Raw genomic sequence first — 17168 nt, forward strand, 5'->3', positions numbered from 1 at the left:
TTATCACAGAAAAAGATTGTTCAAGGTCATCCTTAGCTATATATTGAGCTCAAGGCCATCTAGACCTATTTGTAATTATGCCTTAAAAACAAACAAACAACCCCCAAACCCTTTATTTTACAAATAAGAACATAGTACAGGCATAGTACAATGCTCAAGGATTAGAGGGATGATGGCTAAATGGTTAAGAGCACTGGCTGCTCTTCCAGAAGACTCAGGTTCCTCACACACATGTCAGTTCAAAAACATCTTCAACAGTTCAAAAGCCCTCTCTTACAGTCTCCAAGAGTACTGCATGCACATGGTACAAAAATGCAGGAAAAACGGCCCACACACATAAAATAAAAATCATATTAACAAGGAGTACATTGCTCTGGACTCAGGATTTATAGACAAGGCATAGTAGTGCATGCTTTTAATTCCAGCACTGATGAGGCAGAAATGGGATCTCTGTGAGACTGAGACATCCTGGTCTATATAGTATAAGGCATAAACTATAGTATATAGTACACCATATAATGTATATGGTGAGATCCTGCCATAAAGACACCACCTCAGGGCTGGAGAGATGGTTCAGCAGTTTTATTGCCTGCTCTTCCAGAGGTCCTGAGTTCAATTCCCAGCAACCACATGACAGCTCATAACAATCTATGTTGCAGGATATTTGATCACACCGTGAACCTACAGATTATGTTATTTACTGTTTTTAGTTATGGTGTGGCTCAGCCTTAGCACATATTTTTAATCCAAGAGATTTCTACTTGAATATTGTAGACAGGATTAAATAAAGTCAACCATAGGTCAAAAGTTGGAGCAAGCAACCAGTTGACAGGAAAGTGAATATAGGATTATGAGGAAAAAACACAGAGTTAGTTGGGAGGACAGACAGAGACACACACAGGAGTAGAAGGGAGGGGAATCAAGAAGGTTGGTTGAGATGGCATGACAGAAGGGCATTCCAGTCGGATGTAGGCTCAGGAGGAAGGTCAGGTGGGTGCTGCTTCTCTCTCTGAGCTAGCAGGCATTCACTCTAACATGTAGCTCCTGAGTCTTCATTGGTAAAATTGAACAATTGAGATTTTCTTTAAAAATGTATCTATAATGAGATCAGATGGCCTCTTATGTCACGCAGGTATACAAGCAAATAGAGCATTCACATACATAAATAAATCTCAAAAAAAAAAAAAAAAAAAAAAAAACCCACTACCCCATACATTGAAGATTTTATAGCTATCAGATGAATATGGTAATACTTGGGAATATTAAGGCAAGAGGACTGCAAGTTTGAAATCAGCTTGAACTATGAAGAGATTGTCTCAAAAAAATTAAAATTTGTGGGTTTTTTTTTTAAAAAGTCAAAAATATTTATTCCAATAGTCTATCATAAGTCAGTACAGACTTCACTCTGCTGTAGATGAGTTGAAATGACGCCTCCTTTCTTATCCAGCCGGAGCACACACCTTCCATGTTGGATTGTGTCCGAATCCAGATGACCAGTGTCTTTTATCCCCAAAGTAGGCTTAAAACTGATGGTTCAGGCATTCCAGGATCTGCACCCCTCGTAAATCCCAGGTAAATCACGAGAGGAATAAAGCCCCAGCGAATGGCAAACTGGCCGCCCTTGAAGAGCTGCTGCAGCCTCTGTTTGGCTTCTTTGCTCAGCTTCACCATGGTGACAACGGACCAGCGGAACGAGGAGCCCCTACCTGTGGGTTTTTTTATTTAAAAAAATTGACAACTGGCTGGCCTGGCATTCACTATGTAAATCAGGTGGCCTTGAATTCACAAAGACCCCTGCCTCTGCCTCCTAAGTGCTCAAAGGTGTATGCCATCAAATATGGCCAAAGAATAGTTTGCTTTATGCCACCTGATGTGGGTACTGGGAATGAAAACTCTGGAAGAGTAGCAAGTACCCTTAACACTCCTCTCTATCCCCCGTCCCCCCACGCAGTCTCATTATGTAGTTTTGGCTGGCTTCCAACTCAACAAGAGATCTATTTACTTCTGCCTCCCAAGATTAAAGGCACTGTGTGACCACACTTAGTATTGTGTGTATAAGTATTTTGCCTGCACGTTTGTCGTGTGTGCCACATTCCTGCCTGGCGCCCCCTAGAGGCCAGGAAAAGTTACAGATGAGTTTAAACTACCACGTAGGTGCTGGGAATAGAACCTGGACCTTCTGGAAGAACAGCCTCTTTCTGCTTGTTCATTTTTTGATATGGTTTCTGTGTAACCCTGGTTATCCTGGAAATTTCTGGGTAGACCATGCTGGACTTGAACCCGAGAGATCTGCCTTGGCAGTGCTAGGGTACTTAGTGAGACCATGCTTGAAAAATGGAAAAACAAGCTAAATATAAAGTGGAGGTTACAAACTGGTTCACAGGATCAATCCCACTTTTCAAAACATTTCAAGCAGTCAGGAATAGAGGTCTGATGACAGTGGCTTTCTGAATCAGTGTGTAGTTTTGTATTTTTCCTCTATCACCATATGCCCTCAGGTTTCTAATTTTCTTTACCTTTGCAGCATACCTTCCAGAACTTGTCATTTGGTACCGAGGATCTCTCCAACCCAAGGCTGGGGAAGCATCCTACCAATGAGCTATATTCCCACCTTATGAGTTTTCCTTGAACCATGGCCTTGCTGTGTAACTGCGCAGCCACAGTGGCTATGAACCAATATTTCCTACCTTTGCCTCAAGTGGTTTTTTTTTTTCCTTTCATGTTTTGAGTCAAAGTCTCAGTGAACTCAAGAGAACAGCCACCTCTGCCTCTCAAATTCTAGGATTAAAAGCATGTGCCTCCATTTGCATCTTAATTTTTGTTTGAGACAAGGTTTTTCTGTGCAGACCTGGCTGTCCTGGAACTTGCTCTGTAAACCAGGCTGGCCTTGAACTCAGAGATCCACCTGCTTCTGCCTTCCAACATAACTGGCTAGTTTTTTTTTTTAATCATACATTTTTAAAAAGATTTTTATGTATACTAATGATTGCCTGCTGGGATTGATGTATATATACCATGTGCATGCCTGGTGCTTGAGGATACCAGAAGAGGGCAATAAATCCTCTGGAACTAAAGTTACAGATTGCTACCATCCTACATGTAGATGCTGAAAATCAAACCAAAGTCCTCTGCAGGTCTAACAAGTGCTCTAAACTACTGAGCCTCCTTTCTTCAGTACAAATTTTTACATTTTAAGTCTTAAAAAATATGTATATGAGTGTTTTACTTGCATGCTGTGTCTGTACCACATATACAGCTGATGGTTTTAGAAGCCAGAAGTTAATGGATCTTCTAGCCTTAAGAGTTACAGACGGTTATGAGCCATTATGGGTGCTGGCAGCTAATTCTAGCTCCACTGAAAGAACAGCAAATGTTTTGTTTGAAACTGGCCCAGAATTCTCCATGTAGACTAGGCTTGCTTGACCAAGGGCATGCATCACCATGCCCTTCCTTGCAGCCAAGTGCTCTTAACCATCTCTTCAGTTCCACACCAAGTTTTTGTTTGTTTTTTGTTTTTGTTTTGGAGGTAGAGTCTTACACTGTAGCCCTGGCTGCCCTGGAATTCACTTTGTAAACCAGGTAGGCCTCAACTGAGAAATCCACTTGCCTCTGCCTTCAGAGTGCTGAGATTAAAGGCATGCATCCCCAGCCATACATCTGTCTTTTTAAGTAGTGCTTTTCTGAGTTGGGATTATGAGGTACTGAACTTTGTGTTCATGTGTTTGATTTGTACTGACAATGTTGTGGCAAAAAACAATGTATCTATTAAAATATATGAATCTTTTCTAATGTATATTCACAGATAAACAGAAAGAGAACACACAGCAAATAGCGGGGATGGTTCAATTTCTTTCTGCATTGTTTGAATCTTGACTCTAATGTATTTGAAAAACACCAACAGCCATCATTAAACACCCATCCCAGAGCTCTCCAGGTAGGAGGGTGGGAAAAAAAAAACCCTTCATCAGGACATGGTCAGTATTGCCCTCATTCTGGGACCCAGTCCAGCCCACAACAGACAACTCACACAAACTGAAAGAGGAGCCGGGGGGGTGGGGAGGTGTGTCATCGTAACACTCATTTTTATATAAATATTCGCAAGTCATGTTACAGAATAAGCCCCACTGGGGAAAAAGTCAACGTGGTTTTGTTAAACTGAGCCCTGCCTTCTAGTTGGGGCCCCAGCCTGGAGGTGCCTGCTGCTTTGGGAAGGCTGGGGCTGCTGCTGGGAGGCTGCTAAAGAAGCTGCCTGTGTTGCCCACCCCTGAACCAACCCCCTTCTTTGGTGTGTGTTTCACGGTGACCTTCTCTGGCCACCTCTCCCTCCCTTAGTTTGGGACAGGTTACTGTGGAACAGGGCCCAGGAATCCTGGGGGCACTTGAAAATGGGGTGGTGGTAGGGACTTAGCCATTAAGAAGTGGAATCTGAAGCTTAAAGGCTGAGCCTTTTTTAGAGCTGTGGGCCACACAGAATTAATAGGAACGAGTCTGGAGAAACCTGGGCTGACAGCCAGGCACTATTGCCCTTCCCTCTAGCTTCGATTCTAGGTCCCTTTCCCTGTTGGTCTACTTCCTTCTGGATCCCAAACACCCAGGGTCAAGCCCTGGGTTCCTGTCTATCCTCTCCAGGCTCTTCCCCTGGGACACCTTACCCCTACAGAGGCCAGAGGCTAAGAACACAGCACCAGTCTGAGGATTTAATTAACCAGGAAGGGGATTATAGGGAAGGGCACCCCTGTAAAAATGTACAAAAGGTCTGGGGTATTTGTGGAAGGGGTGATAAATATGTACATGGAACCCCTATTCCTTTAGTTCCTCTTTCCTCAGCCCTAAGAGGACATGAGAACTTGGGTGGTAGGTGAAAGGGAGGGGGCACTTTGGCCTCTGGCTTAGTGAGCCCTTGGGGAGGCAGGCCAAGGGCCTAGAGGCCCTTAGAGGGGGCATTGGTGCACCTTAGGTCATGAGCCATAACCTCTGAAATGACCCCCTTGTGCGCACACACACACCTCTCTAGAGGCTTGTGACCTCTGTCCTCCCAGTGACCACACAGTCCATGAGATACTTGGGGGGTTGGGGATTCTATTTCCAGGTCCATGACTTCAGAGATGACCATGAAATTGTGACCTTTGCCTCCCAACCCTGGCTTAGAAACTTCAGCCCTGGGACTTTTGTCACAAGGTATGGGGAAAGGGGGTGGAGCTTTGCCCCTGCCCCTTACCTCTCCTCACCTGTCAGCCCGGGCTGGGCCAGGGGCCCTAGGTGGGGAACTAGGCCGGGGAGCTGGCACAAGAGGTGGTGGTGCTCCTAAAAGGGCTCCTGGTGGGGTCTTGCTGAGTAGGTGAGGGGTTCCTGGAGTTGCAGTAGGTGGTGGTGGAGGAGCCAACCGGCTGTACAGCAGTGGATGAGCAGGGTCTAGACTATAGAGGCGGGCAGCTGCCATGGCCCCTGGTCCAGTCAACTCCTCACCTGCCTCATAGAAGCGTGGTGGCCTGGCCAGGCGTGGGGGCCCTGCCAACCAGGTTGGCTCTGGGAAGCCTGCACAGCGATCTGGCAGACTAGGGCCAAGAAAGGGGGGTGGCCGGGGCCTCTCCAAAAGCAAGTGAAGACCTTGAGGCCCAGTGGTTGCAGCAGCAGCGGCAGCAGCAGCAGCAGCAGCGGCTGCAGCGGCAGCAGCAGCAGCAGCGGCAGCAGCAGCCTCTTCTTTTCGCTCTTCTTTTACCCGCACAGACTCTTTGGCTGGCCGGGCTCCTTCCTCACCAGCTCTGGCCTTAGGAGTAGCAGGAGAAACTCGCAGCTGGGGCCGTGAGAAAGGGAGGTCCCTGGTGGAGGGGGAGAGCACAAGGGGACAGAATGAAGAAATTGCTATGGCTGACAGCACTGGAGTAGGTTAGGTGGCAGTTGTGTAGAGGATATACCTGTCCTTCTCCTCCTTGGTGACAGAGGGCTCTCTTCGCTCCATAGGTCGCTCCTTATCTGAGCCTGGTGTCCGGGCAGTTTCAGGGGGTCGGACCCAAGCAGGAAAGGCAAGGGGACTGCGGTGCAGGCGGCCCCATGGGTCTGGTGGGGAGGCAAAGGCTGGTGGGGCTCCTGGGCTTTCTTTCTGGGCAAAGACGGCGCTGGAGTCTGAGTAGAAGGTAAAGTATAAAGTGATAGAGGCCAAGAAGGGGGACACTACAGAGAGCATCACAGGCCCAGCTTGAGCCCATAGCCCCACTGTCGCAGCTCCCTCATTTCCCATTCTACCCAGCACTCACTGAATGTGGGACTGCCCAGGCCTCCAAAGGCCCCGTTGGAGAGAGCAGCCAAGGAGGCGAAGCTTGTGGGACGCCCAAAGGGATCTGTGGGAGAAAAGGGGGACTGGTCAGAGCACAGGTCAAGCCAACTTTGAGCAGGGCCAAGGAAACAGTGGGGGAGAGGAGAGTGAGTAATGAGGCTGGAACACTTAGTGGCTTAGTTTTTTTTATTTGCTCTTTGAACAGGATCTTACTATATAGTTCGGCCGGCCTGGAACTCACAGATAAATACCTGCCTCTACCTCCCCCAGCATTGGGATTAAAGGCATTTATAACCAGCTCTTAGTGACTAAGCTTTAACAACCATGTACTGGGCATTTCTTGGGTCAAGCCAGACACTGCCCAATGTTGTTTAGCCTCTTTACAATCTCCTGGAGTAATCAGGACAGTTCCCATTGTCAAATGATAAAACAGGCTCAGAGAGGTGAAATGACTTGCCCAAAGGCATCTAGCTATAAAGTGGTACCATCACCCTGGGGCCTGTTTGATTTTCAAAGTCAAATTCTTATCTGCACCCCCACTTCAGACACCTGAGACCTCCTAGCAGCTCTCATTTCTGCTAGAAAACTATTAGTCTGAAGACTTCTGCTGGCTTCACCCTACCTGAAATACCTTTCTCAGGCTGACTCTAACTTCATACCTATCACACATCTGTCAGAATTAACTATTCTACCCCTATGTGGGAACCTCATAGTCTTGGTAGCCAGAAAGTTGACCTAGGTTCAACTTTTTTTTTTAAATGCCCACCCATAAATCTCCCCAGGAAAGTTTCAAGTCCCCTTGAGGACAATAACCTCGAACTCTCTTGGACCTGCCTAGCCTTCCTTCTCCACTCTCTCCCAGTGAAACATTATCCTCTATCACTGGCTGTTTCAGAGATAGGAGTCCCACTGGCAGAGTGGGAACCATCCTGCCTTTCCATAGTCATTCCACAGAAGAGGGAACCACATAGTCAGTAGGGAGAGTAACTAAGGTCACAAAGTAAATAGAATCCTATCTACCCAACTTGAGCTGTCTCTTAGGTCTGGTTTCCACCTCTACCTCCATGTTAAGAACAGGGCATAGAAAGTCCAAAACTCTCTTGGCTCTTACCAATGTGGGTACTGGGGCTCAGGAAGGGTCCATGGGCCCCAGGAGCTGTCGTGAAAGGATTGGCTGCAGCATGGACGGCTCCTGGGACAGAGAAGTGGAAGATTTTGATGAGGATGACTGAGAGCAAGTGGACACTGGGCTACAGGCTCTGAGAGGGCTGGTTAGACTCACCAGTCGCAGTGAAGAGGGAGGCCGGGTGGGACAGCTCCTGGCCAGGGGGCAGGGCTCCATAGGGCCCCGGAAGGCAGGGTAGGAGGTCATTCCGAAAGTCAAGCTTGTGGGAGTCACCCTGCATGGGACATAGCGGGAGGGCAAGTGAGGATCTAGGTATGGTCTAATTTTTTACCCCTTTTTATCCTGTTATTCTTAGGTTATCCCTGGCTTTTAACTTTTACCACTAGCTTCCCCCCAAGAGCTGGATGGCACCAAAGGAGACTTCAGTGCTTTCTACTACATCCTTTAGCATCTTCTCTAACCATTCCAGTAACTAGACAGAGAACCCAGGTGCTATACAACTGTCTACCAGTGATGAGACAGGAGAAAAGGCTTGCTAAACATTTTCTGAGCTTTGTTGAAGGTCACTTCCCAGAGTACAGACAACCCCTGACTCTCTGACCCACTCTCCCAAGCCCTCCAGTCCCAGTACCTTCATCTTTTCCTGGTGTCTCAGGATCATGTAAGCCACACGAACGTGCATGGCACACCACTTTCCTGGTTTCTGTCGACCCAGGATGACCAAAGGGAAAGGGAAGGAAAAATGTTCACTCATCACCCATCCCAGGCCCGGCCTTGGGCCCAGCCTTGCCACACAGCATCCTCAATCATCATCCCTACAACTTAAAGCCTAAGGAAACTGAGGCTCAGAGAGAAAAACTGTTTTGCCCAAGGTTCCATGGCCAGGTATATCTAAGCCCAGGCTGTGACTTAAAAGCCTGTACTTTCTATTGTTTTACACCTGGCTGCCTTCACATCTTGAGCTTAATTTTTCCCAAGCAGGATCCCACCAACCATAGCCAAACACCCTGAAACCAGCCCCCAGCCTCATGCAGCCTGAGATCCTCACCAAACTCACCCTCAAAGGTGGCCGGAAATGATCAGGGATCTGGGGATGGTAAAGGAGAGATTGGAGGATTCAGACCTGTTTACTGACCCGTGTGCCAAATCTCTACAGCACTGTTCCTAATTTCTCTCAGACTATGGTTCTCTCAAACCATTCTTTGCAGTGTCAAAATTCCTTTCCCATTTTCCCCCCACTATAGGTATGGCTTCTTCTGTATTAGGTTTCTGACCAAGATCCTAGGGTTGTGCCCTGTTGGGATAACTAGGTAGGCCAGGTTTCTCAACCAGAGAAGCAGTCTGCTCTAATGGGTCCATACATAGAAACCCTAAGGGGAGGGGCCTTTTACGGGAGTCAGAAAACTTTAGTCTACCCTTCAGGAAACTTTCTCACAGTATTCTCAGAGCCCTAGGGCAAAGCCTTTGGTCATTTTATAAAGGTTAAGTTTATCTTTCCATGGGCTTCCTGGTATGATGTTATTTGGGAAAAAAATCCTGTGACTTACATTCAAAAACCCCTACAAAAAAATCAGTCCTGCTATTGCTGTAACTCAATAGTAGATGCATGTCGAAGGCCTTAGGTTTGGTATCTAGTATCACACCAAACAAAGAAAACTAAAATACAAAACTACTGCCCTATTAATTACTTCATTCTTGGGACAATGTCATCAACTTTCTATTCCCTGGAAGACCAGTTATATAAAAGTTCTCCCTTTAGACACCTGAGGGTGGGCTGTAGGGAAGAGCCAAGAACTCACCCTTCTCTAGTCAATTCTGCTCTCCCCTCAACACACCTTCCAACTCCCCCAGGACCTGCCCTGCCCCCCCTCACCTGTGTCCCCTTCTGGGGGAGCCCGCTCAGCACTGGCCCCAGTCGTGGTGGCAGCTCAGGGTTCGTGTTCTGGGAAAGGGGAGTGAGGGGGAGTGTAGGGATCAGACAGGAGAGCCAATACAAAGTTAAAAAGGGGTCTAGAACTAAGCTGGAATATGGATCAGGAGAGGAATCATGGCTTTGCAAAAACCTGGGTCCAGAAGGGAGGTCAGGGAGCTAGAAACATTTTGGGGAATGGGAAGATGTTTATAAGGGACAGGAAGTAGTAGTTGTCTGGATCAGGAGCTCACCTTGGGCTGGAAGGCTCCCTGCAGGGAGCCAAAGGAGACAGCTGGTGGGAGACCCGGAGGGAGCCCGGGCACAGCGGGAGGGAAGGCCATGTAAGGCTGTGGAGAGAAGGGCACTAGTCCAAGCAGGGAGTGGAGATGTACCCCAGGTATGGTCTACCCATTAGTTCTTTGGCCTCCACCCTAACACCCCCAAGAAGCTCAGGGATCTTCCTGCTTTTGGAGCTGAAGCCTGGACTCCACTGATACATACATTCCCACACATCACACACCCTCACACACTCACATTATGTCGGAAAAGGCCTTCCATCTTTCCTGGGTATTTCTCAAACTAGGGAAGAGAAGGGAAGAGTAAGCTGCCAGCCAGGGAGCCAGGGTCTTCCTTCCCCTGTAGGAGACACCTTCCCTTAGGTCTCTGAGCCTCATCAGCAGCCCAAGGAGGAGCTCACCATGTGGCCGTGGGGAGGCAGCAGGCCCGGGGGGTAGGGAGTGAAGTGCTGGTGGGTGTGCTGGTGGGTGTGCTGGTGCTGGTGGTTGTGCTGGTGGAACTGGAAGGCCAGGGGCCGGGCCGAGCCCCCTGCTCCCACCACCTCAGGGCCACCCTGGGCATTCAGGTAGCGTGAGTTCAGGTCCTGGCCGATCAGGTCCTGCTCTGTGGGAGGGGAGGGGAAGAAGGCTTTAATATCTGGTGCCACCAAGTCAGCCTCTTTGGGCCAAGGTGACTGGCCTTCCCTTTAGCCTTGAGCCACTCCCTCCACAGGCCCCTGGTTTCTGCCAAAGCCAACTGAGCCCATCCTTGGGGCCATGGTCCCCCACCACTCCACCCTGCCAGGACCCCAAACTCACCAGAAAGGGCGTTAGCGGCTGAGGCCCCAGGGTGCCCTGGCACCTGCAGCAGAGGTGGGGGTGGGGGCAGGGTGGGGCCAGGGGAGACCAAGGAAGGGTGGTGGGGTGGTGGTGGTGGGCGCAACCCATGGGGAGGAAAGCTGTGGGTGGACAGAGGCAGGGGCAGTGAAGGCGTCGGGGGCCGATGGGTGAGCTGCGCGGACGAGGAGGAGGCAGATGAGGAGGAGGAGGACGAAGAGGATGATGAGGGGGGAGGCTGAGCCACGGGAGGGGCCGGGGCCTTGGGGGGCGGCCGTGAAGAGCTGGGGAGAGAAGTGGGGAGATGAGTGAGGGGGTGGGAGGTGCTAGCTCTAACAGGAGGTGGGTCAGAAGCCTGGGTGGTGATGTGGCCTTGGTTCTCCAACATGGGAGATGGTAGAACTTGGCCCCCAGGGACTCCCTGAAGAGAACCCAGTCTCAGGATGCCTCCCACACCCAGCAACCCCTTCTCTTTAGATCTAGTTTTCACAAAGATGCCTCTGTCATCTCTTGCCATATGACTTTCTATTTTCTGACTCAACCACGGTATAAAACAGAGCATTCACTTTGATGCTTAATTCCAATGAGCCAGCGGAGTTAGTTTACCACCCTAAGATAGTAGACGCACCACACTGTCCTGTCCTGCCACTCAGGTAGCCTGGACTCCATGCCCGTCCTGCCATGAACACCCTGGGTTCACTGCCCCTCTCTGAGCCTTAGTTTTCTCAATAACAACAATGATGATGAAGACAGACAACAATGAAGAGCCCTTAACAGTAGTGTCATTAACTCTTAACCCTTAGTGAGTACTTACTGTAGACCAATTGCTGGCATTGGCTTTATGAGTCAATGTAAGTCTCCACCATGCCACATCACCTTCCGCAGCGTTACTGCAGCCATGCAAACATCTGTACTACATCAATTCTTTTCTAGAGCATAACTCACTCTGTCTATTCTATGCAGTCACATGTGAAATCAAAAAGCTAAGCTAGTAACCATATTTTTCTAAAGCAGCTAACTTTGCCTATTTTAAGAGTTTACCAAGGCAAGACCTGAAATCATCCCATATTTTGCTAATGATGTATATACACACTTTGGGAAACACTGCTTTCATTCAGAATCGATCCTCAAAATAGCTTTGAGAGAGAGGTACTATTATTATTTCATCTCACAAGAAAGAGAAAATTGAGGTTCAAAGAAGTCAAGCAACTTGTCAAAAATCACACACCCATTAAGTGGCCGGTCTGAATCTGGGGCTGGCTGACACTAAGGTCAGCATTATTAATCGTCAAGTTAGCACTTCCCAAAGTATGTTTCCAAGAACATTATCTGTAGCAGATGCACATTTCACAAAGTTCTCACTGGCACATACAAAAGGCACAACTGGACTGCCCTGTACATGAATGTAGAAAGGGCTTAAGAAAGTCCTGCAGTAAGCACTTTAAATTTATTTTACCCAGTGTCAGTCAAACTTTCCAATCTCAGAGTCCTCTCCCAGTCAGACTCTTTCCATGTCCCAGTTATAGAATATGGCCTTCCAGAGGAGACCGGCCCGTACACTCACCTGCCCGTGCTGAGGTCCAGGCTGCTGCCATAGGGAGAAGTCCGGAGGCCGAAGGGCGAGACCCGAAGCTGCAGCTGGTGCTGGGGTGGGGGTGGCAGACTGGGGGTAGCTGGTAAGGGTGTAGGGGACGAGACAGGAGGCCGAGGGGCTGGTGGAGGTGGTGGATCCTTTGGGGGGAAAGGCACTAGCAGCGGGTCGGGCCCCGGGGGCTGCTCTTGGCTCCGCTCCAGGCCCGACACTTTAGGGACCACAGACAGTTTTGCTTCACAGTTCCCATTGAAGGTGCCATGAGGACCCGAGGCTGTGAGTGCAGGATGGCAGACATGCTTAGCAGAGGTTCATGCTCACCCATTTCTCCTTCATGCTTCCATCCCAGCCCTTAGGACCAACCTTTGCTGGTTGAGACAGTAAAGGAAGGGTCAAGGTCATCATCGGAGACCTGGGAGAAGAAGGCAGGGAAAGGTTAGGTTAGGAAAAGGCTTGTTCATTTCATCAGCCTAGCTATGACCTATTGGAATGTTGGCTTCAGGGGACTTAAAACAGCAGGGCCACTGAGGCCAAAATTCTGCTATGCCAGAGATGGCAGAGATGACAGATCAAAGCAATGTCAACTAAGACTAACTGCTGGAGAGCTGCAGAAGTGGCTAAGTGGTTAGTACCACTTGTTTCTATTCAGAAGACCCAAGTTAGATTCCTAGTAGCAATGTCAAGTAGCTCACAACTGCCCGTAACTCCAGTGTCAAGGGAGATGATTCCCCTGGTCTCTGCAGGCATCTGTACTCACTCAGATAGACACATAAACATAACTAAAAAGTAAGAAAATAAGTATTTTTGCTTGTTTTGAAATAGGGTCTCATCATGTAGCCTTGGCTGGTCTCAAACTCAGAGACCTGCCTACCTTTGCCTCCTGAGTGCTAGGTTAAAGGTACAAATTATTATGCCTGGTTCTAATAAAATAATCTTTAAAAAGCAAAGCAGACTAACTGCTGATATAAAACACTATTAACAAAAAAACAAAGAAAAAAACCGAAAACAGACAAACCAAAATCAAACAACAAACCAAAACCTTTAAATTGGTGGTACTCTCAGAGCTGGAAAGGCCATGTAAAACACAGATGAAGGCCTTTTGACAATGGTCCCATATTCTCATGTGACGATAATTAGTTAAAATGGGATAGTGACCCCAGCCCCACAGGTAGCCCATAACCCTTTAGCTCACCACAATCACTTTGAAAAGAAAAAGAAGACAAACATCAGGGTGGATAATGTAGTTTTACTTATGGGAGTAAAGGGGTAGGACATTACCTTCAAGGGCACATTATTTTCCAACAATCACTATGAGAAACTGAAAGAGCTTTCCAGGATGAGCATCTGCACTGATCAACCATGGTCTGATGTCCTCACTGCAAGACTCTAATTATACAAAAAATGCTGGTGGCCACAGGAAGGACCATTCAGTTCCAGACTCACTTTGGACTCCTGTAGAAAACTAGTAGAGGCTTAAAAGGTTCTGAGGAGGTTGCTGGACTAACTGAGCTTTCAATTCTTTGATTTCCTAGCCATATTCATCATTAAAACAATGGGTGGAGGGTTGGCATCACGTTTGGAGAGACAGATCAGCAGTTAAGAGCCGTGGCTACTCACAACTGTCTGTAACCCCAGGTCCCAGGGATCTGTTACTCTTTTGGCCTTCTCAGGCACTGCAAACAGGTAATATGCAAGCATACATGCAGACAAAACACTCACACAAATTAAAATTAAAAACAAAACACAAACCAATCAAACAGACCCTCAAATCAAATTAAACCACCAACGACCAAAAACAAACAAAAACCAGGGCCAGCAAGATAGCAGCCATCAGCAGGTAAAAGCCCGATGACTTGAATTCCACCCCATGTTGGAAGGAGAGAACTGACCCCTCAAAAGCAAACACATGGACACTGTGGCCTTACCCCTTATCCCAACACCTTCTTCCCTCCCTCCCTCCTCAAAATTTAATTCTTGTTCAATATACCCCATGTTCCCACTCAGGAAGAATGTCTGTTGCTTGTGGGAGTTCTCTAAACTGCAGGCTGCTTGCTTAAACATCTGTGACAGTGCCCACCCAACAGTCCTAGCCCCACTCACCCTCTCATCCAGATCACTTTCTGCGTCACACTGAGAAGGAAAGAGAAAGATATCAGGAGACAGAAGAGGAGAGGGACCCAACAGGGTAGGGAAGGGCCATTACAGGTAGATAACACTTACTATATATCCAGCTTCCAAAGAGTGTCGGGAGAAGGCCTGAGAAAGACCAGAGTCCAGAAGTAAGGGAGGCTGACTGACCAGGCAACTGTACAAAGCCACAACTCCCATTCAAGGGCACTTAAAAACTACTTTCCATCACTGTTGTTAAGTTTCTTTGTATACTTCCCACCTCCATTGCCAATGATCTTACTATTTTCTTAATATACTAGGTTCTCAAATCTTAAATTTTATTCAAAACAACTTTTCTTCATTTCTTTCCTCAGCAAGCTTCTGACTACTTTGGGGCCCAAGACATTCTAGGGGGCTTTCCCTAACCACAACCCTCTGCCCATCCCCCAGACAGAATGAGTGGCTTCCTCATGTGGGTTTCTGTAGCTCTTTGCCTAGATCTCTCCCAGATCACTGCCTTGTACAACTGCTCAGTCTAGTCCAGGTATTTGCTTGTTGGCTATTTCTTTCCCCCTAGGCTGGCTGCCACCAGCTAGAGGAAAGGGTAGGGACATCTAACTTATTTATAATTCAACTAAGTGCCTTTGATGTGTCCCCTCAATTATCAGCGTGTTTGTAGTATACACAGCACAAGCAAAAAGCAAGTTAGTTTGGCTGTAGTTAAGTCCTTCAGACCTGGATTGGAGAGGGGCTGCTGTTCAATTAGTTCTGCCTTCCTCTTAGATCCTAGAAACTGTGATTACTGTTTAGGATTGGTAGTTGTGATGCTTATGGAATGTCAATCTACATCAATGACATTCTGACTGAGGAATTTTGAAGGACTGGGATCTGGGACAAGCTCACCTCTTTCCTTCTTCGTTTATTGGGCCATTTGCGGGGCCTATCCCCAGGGGGTCGGCCTGGCTCACGGTCTGAGCTGTCCCCTGGCTCCCCAGTGGCCCCACTGGAGCCCCCCCTCTTCCGTTTCCCAGAATGCTTCAGCCGATGTTCCAGTCGTTCTGGGGGCTGAAGAGATGCATCCTTCTGTAGAAGAAGTGGTGTAAACATGGTTGGAGAAAGAAAAACTCCCTAACTCTCTAAGGGTAACCAAGTTACTCAAATGCCTCTCAAGCAGTGTAACCTAGGTAGTCCCCAGAGACTAGCTCTACCTCCTCCCACCCCAGGGTGGGGCAGAAGCCTGGCAAGAGGAGCCGGTTGCTCTGGTTTGGGGTGTCACCACTACCCCCTCAACCCCATCCTCTCTAAGGGCTATATCCTTCTCTCTGCCCTTCTGACCCTCCTCTCAAAGACCCCCAAATCCCATTAAGGCACACCTGCAAGGCCTCAAGGCTGGCAAAGCTAGCGATGGCAAAACCATCGATCAAGTCTTCCTCCTCTTCCTCCTCCTCAGGCTCCTCCTCGGCTTCTCCGTCGTCTGCGCCCCCCTCTTCCTCCTCCTCCTCTTCCTCTCCGCGGCTGCCCGAACCGGCAGGCCGCTTCCGAGCTCGCGGTCTTGGGGGTCGAGGCCTGGGTCGGGGCCGCCGCCGTCTTAAGCCCCCAGGCCGCTCTCCAGATGAAGCTGACGACCAGGGACGGGCGGGCGGCGGCGGTGACGACGAGGATGAAGAGCCTCGCGGGGCGGCCAACAAGGCCCGGGGCGCGTCACCGCCTGGACCTCGGCGGCGCCGCTGCTCCCGATCACGGTCTCGCCGCGAACAGCGTCTTCTTCGCCGCTCCCCTTCAGCTGCCCAGCCCGGGCCTGGGGCCGCGGCCGTCTCCATGGTGACGGCCCTCAGCGCCGCATCCGGAGGTGGCGGGGCCCGAAGCGGCCTGTCCACAGGCCCCGGGTCGAGAGCGCGGCGCTGGTGCTTGCACAGGGACAAGAGAGCTCCGGCTTCCTCTTTAAAACAGGATCCGCTGGCCCCTGGCTTGCCCCAAGGCCAAGGCCCAGAGAGCCGGCGCCGCCCCCGGGGCGACAAGCCTGAAGGCCCCCCCTATAGGGCTGGCGGGGCCGCGACGACTAAAACTGGGCGGCCGTCCCTTTAAGGCGAGGCCTCAAATTGTCCAGCCCCCGGCCCCTTTAAGACGACTCCACTGTGTCCGGCTGGTCTAGTGCGGTGGCGGCCCCGTGCCAGGGGTCGAGGCAAGTCTCCCAGAGGAAGAGGAAGGACCACCCCTTTAAAAGGGGCGGAAAGCTCGACCTCCCCTTTAAAAGTGTCTCAAGTCCTCCGGCTGAAAGAGGCCACCCCTTTAAAGAGTCCAGAGGCCTTCAAACAGCAAGCTGTTCCTTTGAAGAGATTGTAGTTAAGTTTCTAGCCCTTCACAAGCTGTCACTTCCCCTTTAAGATGAATTTAATGAACTTCTTTCGTAGGACAGGAGGTAGGAAAACTCCACTTGCCCCAATTCTTCCAACAGGAGTTGTCAGCTTCGGCTGCTTTCCCCTTTAAGGCTGGCGTTGGAGTCGGCCGAGTTCGGTACCCACCCCTTTAAAGAGATTTAAAGAGGTATACGCCTCCCGTAGCCTTGAAAGGTGCAAGGGGCGGGGCCTGCCTTCCAAAGTCCCGGATGTGAGGCAACGGTGACGGATAGAGCTTCTCTCTGTCCTCCGACATAAAAGACTCTTCCTCCTTTCCTCCGTTCCTAACTGGCTTGTATCTAGAAGAATCCGAAATGGCCGCTGGAGAGCGAGGAACTCCACTGTATCCTCCTGTTGTCTTCTTGGGAGTCTTCGGCCTCTTCTCCACCAGAACTTCCCTGCCCCTCCTCCTTCTTCCTTCTCAGCCAACGCCTCCTTCCTCTCTCCGCCTCCTTCCCCCTCCCTCCGAGGCTCAGGCGTTTATAGGTTGGCAAGTTTACGTCAATGCAAAGGGCGGAGTCAAAGTCGCGGAAGTGCCGGATGTAACCACCTTCAAATCTTGGATTGGGCTGTCAGGTTAGCCCCGCCCCCCCCAGGTCTTGTGACTGGACTAGTCCGAAGTAGGTGTTTGGAGCGGTCCCTTAGGCC

At 49.4% G+C, this 17168-nt stretch overlaps 2 protein-coding genes across 3 annotated transcripts; both read right to left on the reverse strand.

Moving 5' to 3' along the window:
• Positions 1-1348: 1348 nt before the first annotated feature.
• Positions 1349-1700, reverse strand: LOC308418249 (mitochondrial import receptor subunit TOM7 homolog). Its single transcript, XM_080913633.1, has one exon. It carries the CDS (start codon positions 1669-1671, stop codon positions 1504-1506), a length of 168 nt encoding a protein of 55 aa, XP_080769759.1. The 5' UTR covers positions 1672-1700; the 3' UTR covers positions 1349-1503.
• Positions 1701-3982: 2282 nt separating this feature from the next.
• FBRS (fibrosin) lies at positions 3983-16973 on the reverse strand. 2 transcript variants are annotated; one of them, XM_080911372.1, is made up of 18 exons: positions 15498-16973; positions 15028-15189; positions 14236-14271; positions 14116-14145; positions 12379-12427; positions 11989-12289; positions 10407-10708; positions 10010-10212; positions 9847-9891; positions 9564-9659; positions 9274-9342; positions 8458-8487; positions 8032-8103; positions 7557-7674; positions 7386-7466; positions 6255-6338; positions 5916-6123; positions 3983-5819 (listed from the first exon to the last, which is right to left on the reverse strand). In XM_080911372.1, exons 1-18 carry the CDS (start codon positions 15942-15944, stop codon positions 5225-5227), a joined length of 2928 nt encoding a protein of 975 aa, XP_080767498.1. In that variant the 5' UTR covers positions 15945-16973; the 3' UTR covers positions 3983-5224. The 2 variants fall into 2 exon arrangements, with proteins under 2 accessions (XP_080767498.1, XP_080767497.1); XM_080911371.1 differs by having other exon boundaries at positions 15028-15207.
• Between the last annotated feature and the right edge of the window lie 195 nt (positions 16974-17168).

The sequence above is a fragment of the Micromys minutus genome (genome assembly GCF_963924665.1).
Source record: "Micromys minutus genome assembly, chromosome: 2".
NCBI lineage: Eukaryota > Metazoa > Chordata > Mammalia > Rodentia > Muridae > Micromys > Micromys minutus.

Excerpts from the sequence above, each read along its gene's own strand:
- LOC308418249 (XM_080913633.1), bottom strand. The coding sequence starts at position 1,671 with ATGGTGAAGCTGAGCAAAGAAGCCAAACAGAGGCTGCAGCAGCTCTTC.
- FBRS (XM_080911371.1), bottom strand. The coding sequence starts at position 15,944 with ATGGAGACGGCCGCGGCCCCAGGCCCGGGCTGGGCAGCTGAAGGGGAG. Across the intron at positions 12,428-14,115 it reads AAAGTGATCTGGATGAGAGG|GTCTCCGATGATGACCTTGA; the intron begins GTGAGTGGGGCT and ends TTCTTCTCCCAG. Across the intron at positions 7,467-7,556 it reads CTCCCTCTTCACTGCGACTG|GAGCCGTCCATGCTGCAGCC; the intron begins GTGAGTCTAACC and ends TCTCTGTCCCAG.